The 16,566-nt window shown below is 37.6% G+C and overlaps 4 protein-coding genes and 1 long non-coding RNA gene across 5 annotated transcripts in view; 4 read left to right on the top strand and 1 right to left on the bottom strand.

The window, feature by feature from the left end:
* The first annotated feature begins 742 nt into the window (after positions 1-742).
* LOC116162543 (zinc finger protein 501-like) lies at positions 743-2,635 on the top strand. Its single transcript, XM_031476180.1, has one exon. The coding sequence runs from the start codon at positions 872-874 to the stop codon at positions 2,420-2,422; it is 1,551 nt and encodes a 516-aa protein (XP_031332040.1). The 5' UTR covers positions 743-871; the 3' UTR covers positions 2,423-2,635.
* A 741-nt stretch (positions 2,636-3,376) lies between these two features.
* LOC116162544 (gastrula zinc finger protein XlCGF46.1-like) lies at positions 3,377-4,937 on the top strand. Its single transcript, XM_031476181.1, has 2 exons — positions 3,377-3,486; positions 3,532-4,937. The coding sequence occupies exon 2, from the start codon at positions 3,538-3,540 to the stop codon at positions 4,888-4,890; it is 1,353 nt and encodes a 450-aa protein (XP_031332041.1). The 5' UTR covers positions 3,377-3,486; positions 3,532-3,537; the 3' UTR covers positions 4,891-4,937.
* Positions 4,938-5,375: 438 nt separating this feature from the next.
* Positions 5,376-16,566, bottom strand: part of LOC116162546 — a 17,158-nt gene continuing 5,967 nt past the window's right edge. Inside the window, exons 2-3 of the long non-coding RNA XR_004143556.1 lie at positions 5,567-6,039; positions 5,376-5,511 (exon numbers count right to left, since the gene is read on the bottom strand). This is a non-coding gene — a long non-coding RNA (uncharacterized LOC116162546). The remainder of the gene's footprint in view (positions 5,512-5,566; positions 6,040-16,566) is intronic.
* Positions 5,800-7,636, top strand: LOC116162545 (zinc finger protein 64-like). The gene is made up of 2 exons (XM_031476182.1): positions 5,800-5,931; positions 5,977-7,636. The coding sequence occupies exon 2, from the start codon at positions 5,983-5,985 to the stop codon at positions 7,165-7,167; it is 1,185 nt and encodes a 394-aa protein (XP_031332042.1). The 5' UTR covers positions 5,800-5,931; positions 5,977-5,982; the 3' UTR covers positions 7,168-7,636.
* LOC116162541 overlaps positions 11,847-16,566 on the top strand; it is a 9,664-nt gene continuing 4,944 nt past the window's right edge. Inside the window, 5 exon segments of the mRNA XM_031476178.1 lie at positions 11,847-11,990; positions 12,039-12,735; positions 12,738-13,190; positions 13,241-15,077; positions 15,125-15,411. Of these exon segments, the coding sequence (XP_031332038.1) occupies positions 11,943-11,990; positions 12,039-12,735; positions 12,738-13,190; positions 13,241-15,077; positions 15,125-15,411 (3,322 nt within the window). The 5' untranslated portion in view covers positions 11,847-11,942.

The raw sequence follows: 16,566 nt of genomic DNA, 5'->3' as shown, positions 1-16,566 counted from the left end.
TAAATATAGAAAGTACCGCAATCCATTGGCTCGTGTGTTAGAGAGAGAACGCATGATTTTTGCCCAAAAATGGCGGAAGTTACCAGATTCTAGTAACTTTAATGTTAGGGATTGTTCCAACTGTTTGGAGATATCTGTGTATATTTTTATTTTTCATTTGCCTATTATATGCCAATAATATCTGTCATATGAGATATATAAATCAGTCTATGACACTCGAGGGCATAATGGATTGTCATTTCATTATGCCCTCAAACGGTCTGTCAAATACATTGACGGAGTTATTTTATGTAATAAAAAAAGATGCTACTTGATATAAAGTGGGCAAACAATAATCATTACATTTGTATATTGGAAATGCATTACTTATTTGGAACGATGAAAAATAAAATTTTGTATGCACCTCAGGCATTACTTGATATTTAACCTTCGGGCGACTTACAATCCTTCGCAGGCCCTCGGGCTCTGTCGCCCTCGGCATAAATATCGCCTTAATGCCCATGATACATAAATAACTATTATAACATGACAGTACTATGAAGTTAGATTATAAAAAATTACAGCTATTCAGATTTTATTTGTCAATTTTTTTAAGTTGGCAGCAAATTTGCCCGAAAATGGCGGATGATTGCGGTACTTTCTATATCTAGTGACTTTACGGTAACTGATCCACAACAGTTGTGTCTTATGAACGCGGCCAATGATCGCCCTGTACTTATGGATTACTCTGAGTATGGATTTATCAAACTTCTAGGTTATGTGAAATAGATACAAACAAACTTTTCAACAATTCCTGTATTTGTACTAAGCAGAGATCTGGCAAGTCGAGAAATCTTTGTGGCCATATGCTTCAAAAGTAGTTGTTACAGTGATGGATCCTTTTATTAAAATTGAACCAGACGAAGAAGAAAAAATAAATTTGACCATCGAAAGAAAAATGTTTATAAATAATGATACTTTCGCAATTATAAAAGAAGAACAGACGATTACGACCAGTGTAGAATATTGTAGAGACAAGTGCAATGACGACAAAATGCAGCAACAATCTTTCTCGTCAGATATTAAATCTTCTACTGACAAATTTAAATGTAAAGTTTGTGGTGTCATGGTGGATAATGAACAAAATTTTAAAAGACACCATCTGTTAACACAGAACGATAAGAAAGATTTTAAATGTGACCTTTGTGATCATACCACAAACTGCAAGAACCGTTTGAAAAAACATCTCCCAACTCACAATTTTGTTTCTCATTTTTTTAGATGTGCAAATTGTAATTATGCAACAAATGTTAAAAAAGCTTTTACAGGACATGTCTTACAACACAGAACCTTTAAAGATTTTAAATGTGACATTTGTGAGTATGCAACAAATCGTAAAGGCAGTTTGAGGCAACATCTCTTAACACACAATAATGAAAAGAAAGATTTTAAATGTGAAATTTGCGATTATGCATCAAATCGTAAAGGCAGTTTGAAGCAGCACCTCTTAATACACAGTGAAAAGAAAGACTTTAAATGCAACATTTGTGATTATGCAACAAACAATAAAAACTCTTTAACATCCCATTTTCGAACACACAGTGGATGTAAAGATTTTAAATGTAACATTTGTGATTATGCAACAACCCACAAAAGCTCCTTAAGATCACATTTACGAACACATAATGGATCTAAAGATTTTAAATGTGACATTTGTAATTATGCAACAAACCACAAAAGCTCCTTAACATCACATCTTCGCAGGCACAATGGATTTAATAGTTTTAAATGTGACATTTGTAATTATGCAACAAACTATAAAAGCTCCTTAATATCACATTTTCGAATGCACAATGGATCTGAAGATTTTAAATGTGACATTTGTGGTTATGCAACAAACAATAAAAACTCCTTAACATCGCACCTTCTAAAACACGATGAATCTAATGCTTTTAAATGTGACATTTGCAATTATGCCATGGGCACTAAAGGTAATTTGAAAAGACATCTCTTAACTCACGATGATAAGAAATATTTTAAATGTGATATTTGCGATCATACCACAAACCGCAAAGACAGTCTGAAAACGCATCTACTAACCCACAATGCTACCCTTCTTTTTAAATGTGCAAATTGCGATTATGCAACAAATGTTAAGAGAGGCTTGAAAGAACACGTCTTACAACACCGAACCTTTAAAGATTTTAAATGTGACATTTGTGATTATGCAACAAACCATAAAAGCTCCTTAACATCACATCTTCTAAAACACATGGGATCTAAAGTTTTTAAATGTGACATTTGTGATTTTGCAACTAACTATAAAAGGTCATTAACATTACATCTTCTAAAACATACTGGATTTAAATGTGATCTTTGCGATTATGAAACAAATCGTAAGTGCCAATTGAAAAAACATCTTTTAACACATAACCAGTCTTGAATGTAACTTTTGTGATTATGCCATTTGTACTAAAGGTAATTTGTAATATTGCACGTAACATCTAGATCAAGGCAATAACCTTCATATCGCGTATGTGCACATGGTTTGTGGGTACATTTTAAGTTTGCCTCATCTTGTATATTCCATGTGTCTAAAGTACGTTAATAACTGTGCCTAACTGTACTGTGCATGTATAAAATACTAATAGCGTTTTCGATTGGCAAAACTCGTACTGCACGAGTGTTGCACGAGAAACTGAAGAAATCCATGTGAAAATTGCTCTCAATGGAACATAAATATTCGTAAATATTTGCTGTCATTTGTCCATAACCTCATTTTAGATTTGTATTTATACAATGATTTAGGTAATCGACAAATCTGTATTCTAAAAAAATGACTGAAACGATTTCACTATTATTTATGATAAACAATGAGGAATATAAATTTGAAATTCCTGTAAAGAACCAATTTTTGGCGTTCACTTTAAAGAGTAAATGCAACTTTTTGTAAAGTAGAAATTATATGGCTAGTTCATCATCTTCGCTATCGCTAGATGACAACAAAAAACTCTCCAACGCAAGAAACAAATTCAAATTGGCGCACTTTTATTTTGAAAATTTGCTCCACGGGCTCTCCGACCTCGTGCGTCAAAATTTGCATTTAGTGCGTAATTGTTGCATTACATTTGCCAATGGAACACAGAAAATTGGCCTAAAATTACCAATAGAACGTAAAAATTGCACTCGTGCAGCACGAGTTTTGCCAATCGAAAACGCTATAATTCTAATGGAATTAAACTAGGTAACAATATGCACACATTTTGTCACTATAAACGGTATAATAAAAAATCGTTCCAATCTAAACGGTTAGATTTTTGTTATCTATTCTTCATAGCGTTTTAGTACCAAATCCAAATTTAAATAATTTAATGACCACCCTGTATTTAGAGTGTCAAGTAATAAGAATTTGAGGTTATGCTTATGCTGTTATGCTTTTATAAAACAAATGATAGTATTTAGGCTGGGCCATTAGCAATTTATGTTCAAAGCATTAAATTTGTCGAGGTATTCCAGTGTTTGTGATCGTATAACTTAAAATAGTTCTTATAGATAGTCATGAATGAGAGCATTGTGAAAATTGAACCAGAACAAGAAGAAGAATTAAATTTGTCCCTAGAAAAAAACATGGTTTTAAGTAATGTAATTGTAAAAGAGGAACTAAATACTACTACCAGTAGAGAATATTGTAGAGACCAGTGCAACAGTGACGAAATGCAGCTACCACATTATTCGTCGGATACTGTAAAAGTCTTTAAATGGGCCTACGAATCAAACGTAAAGAAATGTTTGAAAGAACATGGCTTACAACACACGTCTTTTGAAGAGTTGAAATGTGACATTTGTAATTACACAATATATCGTAAGGGCGATTTGAAGCAACATCTCTTAACACACAAACTTTCTGAAGGTTTTAAGTGTGACGTTTGTGATTATGTCACGAATAGTAAAGCTAATTTGAGGAGACATGCCTTAATACACAATCGATCTCAAAATTTTAAATGTGAAACTTGTGATTATACCACATATGTGAAACACTATTTGAAAAAACATGTCTTAAAACACAAAGCTTCTAAAGATTTTGAATGTGCGGTTTGTGGCTTTGCCACGAGTGTAAAGGGCAATTTGACAAAACATTTCGTGATACACAAGCAATGTAAGGATTTTAAATGTGACATTTGTGATTACGCAACATATCGCAAAGGCGATTTGCAGCACCATCTCTTAAAACACAAAGCTTCTAAAGATTTTAAGTGTGCCGTTTGTGATTATGCCACATGTAGTAAAAGTAATTTGAGAAGACATGTCTTAATACACAATCGATCCAAAGATTTTAAATGTAACTTTTGTGATTATGCAGCATATTGTAAAGACAATTTGAGTAAACATATCTTAATGCACAATCGACCTAAAGATTTTAAATGTGTAATTTGTGATTATGCCACATACAGAAAAGTCAATTTGAAACAACATATCATAAAGCACAATCAGTCAGAATATTTTAAATGTAACTTTTGCGATTATGTCACATTTAGTAAAGACAATTTCAGAAAACATTTTGTCATACACAAACGATCTAAAGATTTTAAATGTGACATCTGTGATTACTCAACATACCGTAAAGGCGACTTAAACAATCATCTCTTAAGACACAAAGTTACTAAAGATTTTAAATGTGATGTTTGTTATTATGCCACCTATAGTAAAAGCAATTTTAGAAGACATGTCTTAATACACAATCGATGTAAAGAATTTAAATGTGGAATTTGTGATTATGCCACGTATAGAAAGGACACTTTGAAACAACATATCTTAAAACACAATCAATCTAAATATTTTAAATGTAACATTTGTGATTATTATACCAATAGAGCAGGCGATCTGAGAAAACATGTCTTAATACACAATTGATCTACAGATTTTTAATGTGACATTTGTGATTATGCGAATGAAGTTCGAAAATACATCTGTTTATACACAAATGACTTTAAAAATTATATGTACTTACATAAGATCATTATGTAATAAAGTTTGTATAAGCCTATACTAAACATTTCTTATAATGCATCTAATTAGTAGAAGGAAAAGGAAATACCAAGGAAAGTACTGAGAGTTCCACCCTGTAAATACAACTTACGACGATACATATATTTTTGAGAGTTGGCAACCATGCAATTTCTAGGTGGGGAAAAGCTGCCTGCGCCATCTTAAAAGCACGGACGGGGGTTACGTTGGGCATCTTGTCTTGAATGGCGGTCGTGAACGCGTCGCTCCATAAATGTTTGTTATTATTTTGTGGATTTTTAATGCAGGTAGTAATCTTTGCATTTTGTTTATATCGTATTTGTGTTTCATATGCCGCATTTTATACTTTTTGTATGTTTCAATCTTTGTTTTTGAAATTTACTTGGTTTAACCGCAATACAGAATCACATATTTGATACCGTTATGCTATTGTTTGTAATTGTTTACGTTTTTGGTATAATGCTTACTTAATTTATGTTTATTGATGTTAATTACTTCGTCTTGTCCCTGAAATAACATTCATATAAGTTTTAATCATTGGATTTTAATATGTGGAAATTACCGATTCGTTTGATGTATGTACTGACTTATTGTTTGTTACTAACATTTTTCTCCCTGTAACCATTTGAAGTACGACACCTAATTCCATGATTGTCTTCGACATTCAACTGTAGGCTCGAAACCCCGAAACCAGGGGCGGGCTACCTATCTTGCCGGAGCGCGATAAATTTTGTGGTGTAGTCGATTTACCTCACTTTAACTCGAAGCTTAATGACCGCTCTGTACTTACGGTGTCACGGAGTAAGCATTTAAGGTTATGTTCAAAAATAACAGATTCTTGCTAAATCGACCTACAGCCTAAACTATGATAGTATTTACGCTGTGCTATTAGTGATTTATTTTAAAGCCATAGCATTCGTCGTACAGGTAACCCAATTTTTGTGGTCGTATAGCTTAAAATAGTTCTTGTAGATAGTCATGGATGAGGGCATTGTTAAAGTTGAACCAGAACAAGAAGAAGAAATAAAGTTGTCCCTAGAAAGAAACACAGTTTTAAGTAATGATGTTAAGGTAATTGTAAAAGAAGAACAGAATTCTACAACCAGTGCAGCATATTGTAGCGACCAGTGCAATGGCGACGAAATGCAGCAACATTATTCGTCAGATATTAAATCTCAATTTAAATGCGAAGCAGGTAATGAGCAACAATTTAAAAGTCACCATTTCGAACGGGAAACTGCCAAAGGTTTTAAATGTGACCTTTGTGATTACACAACATGTCGTAAAGGCGATTTGAAAAAACATGTTGTGATACACAATCGGTCTAAAGAATTTAAATGTGTAATTTGTGATTATGCCACATGTAGAAAAGAGAATTTGAAACAACACATCCTAAAACATAGCCCATCTACATATTTTAAATGTGACATTTGCCAGTATACAACGTATAGTAAAGGCAATTTGAGGAAACACGTGGCAATACACAATCGATCTAAATATTTTAAATGTCGCTTTTGTGATTATGCCACGTATAGAAAGAACAATTTGAAGCATCATATCATAAAACACAATCAATCAAAATATGTTAAATGTGACATTTGCGATTATGCCACATATAGTAAAGACAATTTGAGGAAACATGTCTTAACACACAATCGATGTAAAGATTTCAAATGTGCAATTTGTGATTACGCAGCATATCGTATGGGCGATTTGAAGCAGCATCTCTTAAAACACCGAGTTTCCAAAGATTTTAAATGTGATGTTTGTTATTATGCCACATACAGTAAAGGCAATTTGAGTAGTCATGTCTTAATACACAATCGACCAGAAGTTTTTAAATGTGGATTGTGTCATCATGCCACATACAGAAAAGGTAATTTGAAAAAACATATGTTAATACACAATCAATCTAGTGATTTTAAATGTGACCTTTGTGATTATACCTCATATAGAAAAGACTATTTGAGAAAGCATGTCTTAAGACACAATCAATGTAGTGATTTTAAATGTGACCTTTGTGATTATACGACATATAGCAAAGACTATTTGAGAAAACATGTCTTAATACACACTCGATCTAAAGGTTTTAAATGTGACGCGTGTGATTTCGCCACACATTTTCAAAGCAACTTGAAAAGACATCTCTTAGTGCACAAATGAATTTAAATACCTATCAAGTGAATTTATGTAATAAAGTGTATAAAACCCTATACGCAACATTCTGTATCTCATCCATTTAAGTGTGTTTAGGTCAAGTTAAGAAGATCCTAAGGATTAGGAAGTCTAAGATTCGATTCGATTATATACAGTGATAATTATTAAGAAGTAGACATAGGGATTTACGTGTATTGTTTTTCCCTATGTCTACTTCTGAAGGTGTCTAATTTTATGCGTAACTTCTTAAAAAAAAGCTAAGGCAACAATATTCAAATTAAGTAAATAATATGACGGCCAGATCTTTATTTGGAATTGGATTTATCATTTTAAAGTAGATGTAAATCCCTATGTCTACTTCTTAATAAATATTACTGTATATTATTGTTCCCAAAGAGAGTGGTTAGATTGGTATTCAAGTCTGTAATAAGAAGTTAAGGTAACAGATGTAAGAGCATGATAGTAGTAATATGTATGTAGAAGTTTCAAAAATAATAAAATGTTATAGAAAGTATTGTTGAAAGAACCTTTCTTCTACAATGGTTTATTCCCATTATAGAACATGTCAATAACGTTTCGTCTTTGAGAAACCATCATCAACTTCATATTTTTATATGATAACGGATGTTACAAATTTTACTTCTACTTTCGGGAGTTGTTCTTAGTATACAGTTACATTGGTATGCTTCAGCTGCTCGTCGGTTAATAACCCTCATGGCCTCAAGGATAAGGTAAAGGGATAAATAACAACTCAATAATCCTTAATCCACGTTATAGGTTTCTATGCCCATACATTCTCATAATGTTCATAGGTTATGCTTATACAGAATTCGGTTATGTAACTTATGTTTCGAGCGTGTCTAGTAGTTTAATCTGGTTCTAAAGAAATTGACGGCTGACAGGGTAGTGATAGAAACGTGATCGTAAAAATGTGCAATATCGGCAGACACGGTTAATCAAGCTGGAACCTCACAAGGTAATATCTTTTCATTTATTATTGATTAATTGAATTCAATATATAAAAATTTCCACGCGCTCTTTATGATTCACAAAACTTGCGTGTGGCCTGGAAACAAATTCATCTCCCGTCAAGGGAAATGCAGTGCGTAATTCAAAGACATGATTTAGTTAGAACTTTGTAGTATACTTAACCCCTAGGTTCTACGCTAACTTCACACTACAAGAACACGAAAATAAAGTCAACCCGGCAACGTTTAAAAATGGCCACCCGAATGACTATTCCCTCCAAAACTAAACAAAATCCCGCTTAAATTTGAAAAGTGGCACGTGATCAAACATCTAAGGCAGGACCCCCTTACGTTAGTTGTAGACAACTCTTTGACCTGAAGCACAGTAGGGAAGGAACGTAAAATTGTGAAAAGTTTGTTTAATAATGATCGCAATTATTATTGATTGTAAAAGCTCGGAAATTTAAGTCCAAAGTAAATTACCTTGTAAAAATAAACTTTGAAAATAGTAGTACACTGAATCAAAATAGAAATAGGCTGGGAAAAAAAAGAACTTACCAATAAAAAAACCAGCCGTCAAATTAATATCAAATTGTGTTGTAAAATTAATTGTTTGTAATGATGTGAATGCGTAACATAAAATTATAACATCACAAAAAGTAGCAGGTAAACTTCAAGAGGTAACATATAGGTTAAAAACAAGTTTTGGGAATTATGGGTCAGGTAAGCAGGTACCAAGATTCTAAGAAAGGGTGAAATACACAGGATGTGACTCATCTTTGGTGCAATAAAGTCCTTTTGTTAAAAACAAGATGGAAAATTACATGGCCTTGTAGGCAAATTTAACTAAAAACAAGATATGTGGAAATTATTGAATCGCCACTCATTTATCGCACATAGATTCTAAACTGAAGAGCTTTGATTAGCGTAATCCCGCTCCTGCAAGATAGGTAACCCGCCCCTGGTTTCGGGGTTTCGAGCCTACAGTTGAATGTCGAAGATAATCACGGAATTAGGTGTCGTAGCTCAATTTTGACTACAGTTTTTACCACCCCCCGTGACTGCTTCATTCACGGAGAAAATTGTTAGTTACAATAAACAACAAGTCAGTACATACATCAAACGAATCGGTAATTTCCACATACTAAAATAAAATGAAAACTTATATGAATGTTACTTCACGGACAAGACCAAGTAATCAACATCAATAAACATAAATTAAGCAAACATTACACCAAAAACGTAAACAATTACAAACAATAGCATAACGGTATTTAAGATGTCATTCTGCATTGCGGTTAAATCAAGTAAATTTCAAAATCAAAGATTGAAACATACAAAAAATATAAAATGCGGCATACAAAACAAAAGTACGATATAAAGAAACGCAAAAATTACTACCTGCATTAAATAACACAAAATAATAAACATTTATCGAGCGACGCGTTCACGACCACCGTTTAAGACAAGATGCCAAACGTAACCCACGTTCGTGCTTTTTAGATGGCGCAGGCAGCTTTTTCCCACCTACAAATTGCATGGTTGCCAACTCTGAAAAATGTGTGCATCGTCGTAAGTTGTATATACAGGGTGGAACCTCTCACCTTAAAAAATAATTCCACCTAAGTAGTGCGGAGCCGGAATCTATAATTCATACGTGTTCCAGCCTTTGCTCACTGCTGTTATCCAATAAAGTGATTAATTAAATTAAATTAATGTAGAAAAAATTAATTCGTCCCTCGATTTATTCTAAAACCTCACTATTTACTCGACTAACCTAGGACAGTACATGGAATTGAAATCCTTAGGTACACCTAAGTCTAACTTTGAGAGGTTTCACCCTGTACATACAACTTACGACAATACATACATTTTTGAGAGTTGGCAACCATGCAATTTCTAGGTGGGAAAAAGCTGCCTGCGCCATCTAAAAAGCACGAACGTGGGTTACGTTTGGCATCTTGTCTTAAACGGTGGTCGTGAACGCGTCGCTCGATAAATGTTTGTTGTTATTTTGTGTTATTTAATGCAGGTAGTAAATTAGTAATCTTTGCATTTCTTTATATCGTATTTGTGTTTTGTATGCCACATTTTATATTTTTTGTGTGTGTGAATTTTTGTTTTTGAAATATACTAGTTTAACCGCAATGCAGAATGACATGTTTAATACCGTTATCCTTTTGTTTTAATCGTTTACGTTTTTAGTGTAATGTTTGCTTAATTTATGTTTATTGATGTTGATTACTTGGTCTTGTGCCCGAAGTAACATTCATGTAAGTTTTGATAATTTTATTTCAATATGTGGAAATTATCGATGCGTTTGATGTATGTACTGACTTGTTGTTTGTTACTAACAATTTTCTCCGTGAATGAAGCAGTCACGGGGGAGGTAAAAACTGTAACCATTTGAAGTACGACACCTAATTCCGTGATTGTCTTCGGCATCCAACTGTAGGCTCGAAACCCCGAAAGCAGAGGCGGGCTACCCATCTTGCCGGAGCGGGATTAAGCTAATCAAAGCTCTCCAGTTTAGAATCAATGTGCGACAAATGAGTGGCGATTCAATAATTTCCACAGATCTTGTTTTTAGTTAAATTTGCCTACAAGGTCATGTAATTTTCCATCTTGCTTTTAACAAAAGGACTTTATTGCACCAAAGATGAGTCACATCCTGTGTATTTCACCCTTTCTTAGAATCTTGGTACCTGCTTACCTGACCCATAATTCCCAAAACTTGTTTTTTACCTATATGTTACCTCTTGAAGTTTACCTGCTACTTTTTGTGATGTTATAATTTTATGTTACGCATTCACATCATTACAAACAATTAATTTTACAATACAATTTGATATTAATTTGACGGCTGGTTTTTTTTATTGGTAAGTTCTTTTTTTCCCAGCCTATTTCTATTTTTATTCGGTGAACTACCATTTTTAAAGTTTATTTTTGCAATGTAATTTATTTTGGACTTAAATTTCTGAGCTTTTACAATCTTAATAATTGCGATCATTATTAAACAAACTTTTCACAATTTGAGTGTTTTATTTTATGTTCCTTCCCTACTGTGCTTCAGGTCAAAGGGTTGTCTACCACTAACGTAAGGGGGGCCTTTTCAAATTTAAGCGGGATCTCGTTTAGTTTAAACGTTGCCGTTGTATGAAGTTAGCGTAGAACCTGGGGGTTATTAAGTACACTACAACCTAAAACTCAAAAGTTGTATAACTTTAGGAATTGGAATAATTGAGAATTTGGAGTGTTAAAATTGAGATTTTGGCAATTTTTTTAACGTTTGAGATTAACGATTTGATGACTGATGTGCCGATGTGCGACACTTAAATAAGCAGAACTGCGGATAACCTTTTCAAGGAACCGTTAACAAAACATAGATAGCGAGGACTGTCCGATTTCCGACGATCTGTTCCTAGTATACGCAGTGGCGGTCCCAGGATTTGGTAAAGGGAGGGGCCCAAACCCGAACTTTGTCCCATCACGGAAAAAAATAAAAGAAATCTCGCATAATGGAAATAAGATCGACATAAAATTGATGAAAAAAATGGACAATGCCCCCCGCGGACCACCACTGAGTGCACGGAACACTTTTGGAGAAATTGACGAATTACGCATGAGATTTTCTCGTATTATGTTTATTTTGTGATCCAACTACGAAATTTCCCAAGATGTTTGTTTAATAGGGCAAGCAAAAATTGACCTCTAGCTTTACGGCGATAAGATTATCGTACCGGCTCGATAATTACATTGGCGATTGCTCGTTCGTGAAGAATCTTTCGTCAGTGGCAAATTATTCAGGCGAAAATGTTATTATTCTTCCGGTTGGTTTTCGTGATATGCACCGTATATTCGGTAAGTTTGCATTAGACGGGCGGTGTCTCTTACCGCGCCGCTTTTTAGATTACAATTCCCGAAGATAAATCTGGGACCAAAAAGAAACTGTCCACGCCCGGAATTAAGACGATTCAATGGCAGGAACAGGAGCAGCAGGTCCCGCAGGCTGGGAATCACGATTTGTTTCAGATAATTGAAGCAGAGCACACGCACCAACAGGAAGTGGAGCAGTTCGAGCAGGAGTTTGCGTCGAGTAATGTGGCGCAACAGAGCGTGCACTCGAAACAACCCGAGGCGTACTCAAAGTGTCCCAAGTTGATGACGGGGCCCGTGCCATTTGCGTCCTCTTGCAGCCAGTTTTTAAACTGCTACAAGGGGCGGGGGTTCGTGCAGAACTGCGCTCCTGGCACCCTTTTCAACGCGTACACGCTCGAGTGCGATTACGCGTCGAAAGTCGAATGCCTTTACGAACCGGAAGACGATTACACCCAGCAAACCCTTACGAAGCTCAAGCTGAAAACGGGCTGCCCCGCTGGATTCTCCGGCATTGTACCCCATCACTACGACTGCGCCAAGTTTATCAACTGCGACAATGGTAAAGAGATTGTGATGAATTGCGGCCCAGGTACGCTGTTCAACTTGAAGATCAACAGTTGCGACTTCCCCTACAACGCGGAGTGCGCCAGCTGGAGCAGCCAGTTCGAACCAAACCAGGAGACACACGAGGAACTCCATTCCGATTACAAAGGCCCCCGCCCGTCTACACTCATTACGAACACAAACCCAAATGTCCAAAGGACGTGGTCGGGCTCCACCCCCACCCCACCGATTGCTCGAAATTTTTGAATTGCGCCAATGGGCAAACGTTCATTCAGGATTGCGGACCGGGTACGGTCTTCAACCCAAATCTAAAGGTCTGCGACTTCCCCTATAACGTCGACTGCGAAACGCATGAGGAATACCGCCCTGACATTGACGTTAGAAACGAACAGAAGGGCGCCGAGAGTACACGAGAGGAAACTCTGATCTGCCCCCCTAACGCGTACGGCCTGTACCCATATCCTCACGTGTGCTTTAAGTTTATCAGTTGCGTTGACGGGGAGACGACCATTCTCGCGTGTCCCAAGGGCCTGGTTTTCAATATAGCGACGAGAGAGTGCGACTACACCTACAACGTGGACTGTTCCAGAAAAGGAATGACGAATGTTTGGGCCATCGGTAAGTTAGGTTAGTCTGGTAGACGCGTCGTTTGGCATTATAAATTGCAGGCCAGCCACAGAAATGGAATCAGCAAGGCAACGCCCAAGAAACTACTGATCAAGGGTATAATCAATGGAATCAAGGTGGTTTTAACCAAAATACTGATCAGTGGAATTACGGAAAACCAGGGGGTCAACAACAGACTGCGGGTCAAGGTGGTTATAATCAAATTGGAGACAATTCTCAACAAAGCACAGATCAAGTGTTTAATCAATGGAACCAGAAACCTACAGGTCACGGACAAACCACTGATCAAGGATACAACCAGTGGAATCAGAAACCTACAACTAACGGAAAACCAGGGGGTCAACAACAGGCTACGGGTCAAGGGGGTTATAATCAAATTGAAGAAAATTCCCAACAAAGTACAAATCAAGGGTTTAATCAATGGAACCAAAAACCTACAGGTCACGGGCAAACCACTGATCATGGATACAACCAGTGGAATCAGAAACCTACAACTAACGCAAAACCAGGGGGTCAACAACAGGCTACGGGTCAAGGGGGTTATAATCAAATTGAAGAAAATTCCCAACAAAGTACAAATCAAGGGTTTAATCAATGGAACCAAAAACCTACAGGTCACGGACAAACCACTGATCAAGGATACAACCAGTGGAATCAGAAACCTACAACTAACGGAAAACCAGGGGGTCAACAACAGGCTACGGGTCAAGGGGGTTATAATCAAATTGAAGAAAATTCCCAACAAAGTACAAATCAAGGGTTTAATCAATGGAACCAAAAACCTACAGGTCACGGGCAAACCACTGATCAAGGATACAACCAGTGGAATCAGAAACCTACAACTAACGGAAAACCAGGGGGTCAACAACAGGCTACGGGTCAAGGGGGTTATAATCAAATTGAAGAAAATTCCCAACAAAGTACAAATCAAGGGTTTAATCAATGGAACCAAAAACCTACAGGTCACGGGCAAACCACTGATCAAGGATACAACCAGTGGAATCAGAAACCGACAACTAACGGAAAACCAGGGGCTCAAAAACAAACTACGGGTCAAGGTGGTTACAATTACAATCAAAATGTGGACAAGACCCAACAAAGCACAGATGAAGGGTTTAATCAATGGAACCAAAAACCTACAGGTCACGGACAAACCACTGATCAAGGATACAACCAGTGGAATCAGAAACCTACAGCTAACGGAAAACCAGGGGGTCAACAACAGACTACGGGTCAAGGTGGTTACAATCAAAATGTGGACAAGACTCAAGAAAGCACAGATCAAGGGTTCAATCGATGGAACCAAAAACCTACAGGTCACGGACAAACCACTGATCAAGGATACAACCAGTGGAATCAGAAGCCTACAACTAACGGAAAACCAGGGGGTCAACAACAGACTACGGGTCAAGGTGGTTATAACCAATTTGGAGGCAATTCCCAACAAAGTACAAATCAAGGGTTCAATCAATGGAACCAACAAAATACCGGCCAGAGTCAGAGACCAAATTCCGGACAGGTCAAAGGCCAAAAAAACCAAAAGCTGAAGCAAGACAATCAGAACGCAATCGACGGTTTAAAACCGCAACCTCCGAAGCCTTTCGTCAATTTCAAATTTAAGGACACCTGCTCGATCTTGGACTTCTACTGTACGCCGACCCAGTGCATACCGAAGGGCATGCATTGCGACGGCGTCGTCGACTGCCCGAACGGCGACGATGAGAAGGACTGCGACTCGATGCTCAATCAGTTCGCGGCGATTCCCAATCACATTCTGGCGGTGCGCGAGAAGGAGAAGTTCTACAACGTTAGCATGTTGAACTGCGCGCGCAGCTGTCTCGACAGCAAGGGGTTCCAGTGCAGGTCCTTCTCCTACAGGTAACCCAACGAGCGGGAGTGCAAATGCGCTGAAAGTCTTATTGTAGGAGAGACGACGGGTGTTGTTTTCTGAGCGACGGCAACGTCGGTACGACCGGCGCCCTCATTCTTTCCTACGCGTACGACTACTTCGAGATGAACGCGCTCTCGATGAACTGCAGTAACCTCCACGTGTGCCCGAACAAGAAGTGCATCGCGAACAAGCAGATTTGCGACGGTGTCAACGACTGCGGGGATCGTACCGACGAGAAGGGTTGCAGCGCCAAGGCGTTCGGTTACGAAGTCAGGCTCGCCAACGGAAAGACGAAAGACGAAGGAAGATTGGAAATTAAAGGTAGGTATTGGACGGAGTGTAAGCGGAAAATTAAAATACACACTTGCTTTTTGAGCAAATGCCCTAAAAAAACTGGTTGCCGTTACAGTACCCCCTTCAAATCGTAAAATTAGAACGCGTGCACTGTTTCCGAGGTAGCTTATTGTTTCGTTGTTCCAGACAAAAAATGCAGGTAAGCAAAAGATGTTGGCCTACTGTTGGTTTAAAGGGGACGTCGGTCGCAGAAATTCCGTTGGTCCCGTTTTGCTTTAATATAAATAGCAAAGTGCAAACAAGAAAGATTACGAGTAGCAACTGTGAAAGTGTAAAGATGATCGCGAATCTAATGGCTGCAAAAGCAGAATTATTTTAAAAAGTAAACTAGCTGGTCGGCGAATTTAATCCTTTTTTATTGCGCCTTCATGACCTAGCGCTGAATGCATCTCTCGGCTTAATCCACACTTTTTCCATGTTTGCAGCTACACCGTCAAAATGTTGCTAAACGGTTTCAGCAGCAATCATTATTCGTCGTACCACTAAATTTCTTTTCTCACGTTTAGTGTCATTATTCAGAAACTTCCGTGGTTAAAAAACCATTAGTTTTCATGCTACATCACGAAACGGATCGAACCCATCAGAAATTGACACGTATAAGCCATTAATTTTGGTTTATCTTCCGCCAGACTGGCGCAACCAACTTTTTATGGTACAAAGCAAAATTCGAGAATTTCGTCAATAACTCCACTTTGAGCCGCAGCGATTACACCAAATTTTCACACGCCCCACGAATTCCGACGGGGCGACTTTTCCGATGCACGGCTACGCCCGGAAAATTCGCTTTCACCCCCTCTGCGGCCACCCCCGAAGGTCGGGCTTCCGAAAAAAACATTCGCAGAGGGTAACTCGTCGAACTTTAAGAATCGTGGCCGCGGATAGGAGGGGAAGGGAGGTCGGGGCTTTCGAACGGCGCGGTCGCAGAAGTCGTGACACCTTGAAGGTGTCCCAGACGGCCATTAAATTTCGCTGTCTAAAAGGGGGGGGGGCCCCCACGAATTATTTCCTGAGATGCTGTAAACGTGCATAACTTTTACATATGACAACCAATTGGTCTCAGATTTTGCATACGCATGCCTTTTAGTGGTGCCAAGTTAAACTTCAGAGTATGGGGGGGGGGGG

The sequence above is a fragment of the Photinus pyralis genome, unplaced genomic scaffold (assembly GCF_008802855.1).
Source record: "Photinus pyralis isolate 1611_PpyrPB1 unplaced genomic scaffold, Ppyr1.3 Ppyr1.4_LG10, whole genome shotgun sequence".
In the NCBI taxonomy this organism is placed as follows: Eukaryota; Metazoa; Arthropoda; class Insecta; order Coleoptera; family Lampyridae; genus Photinus; species Photinus pyralis.
Note: the sequence above shows the minus strand (reverse complement) of the source record. Positions and strands in the feature narration are given on the sequence as shown.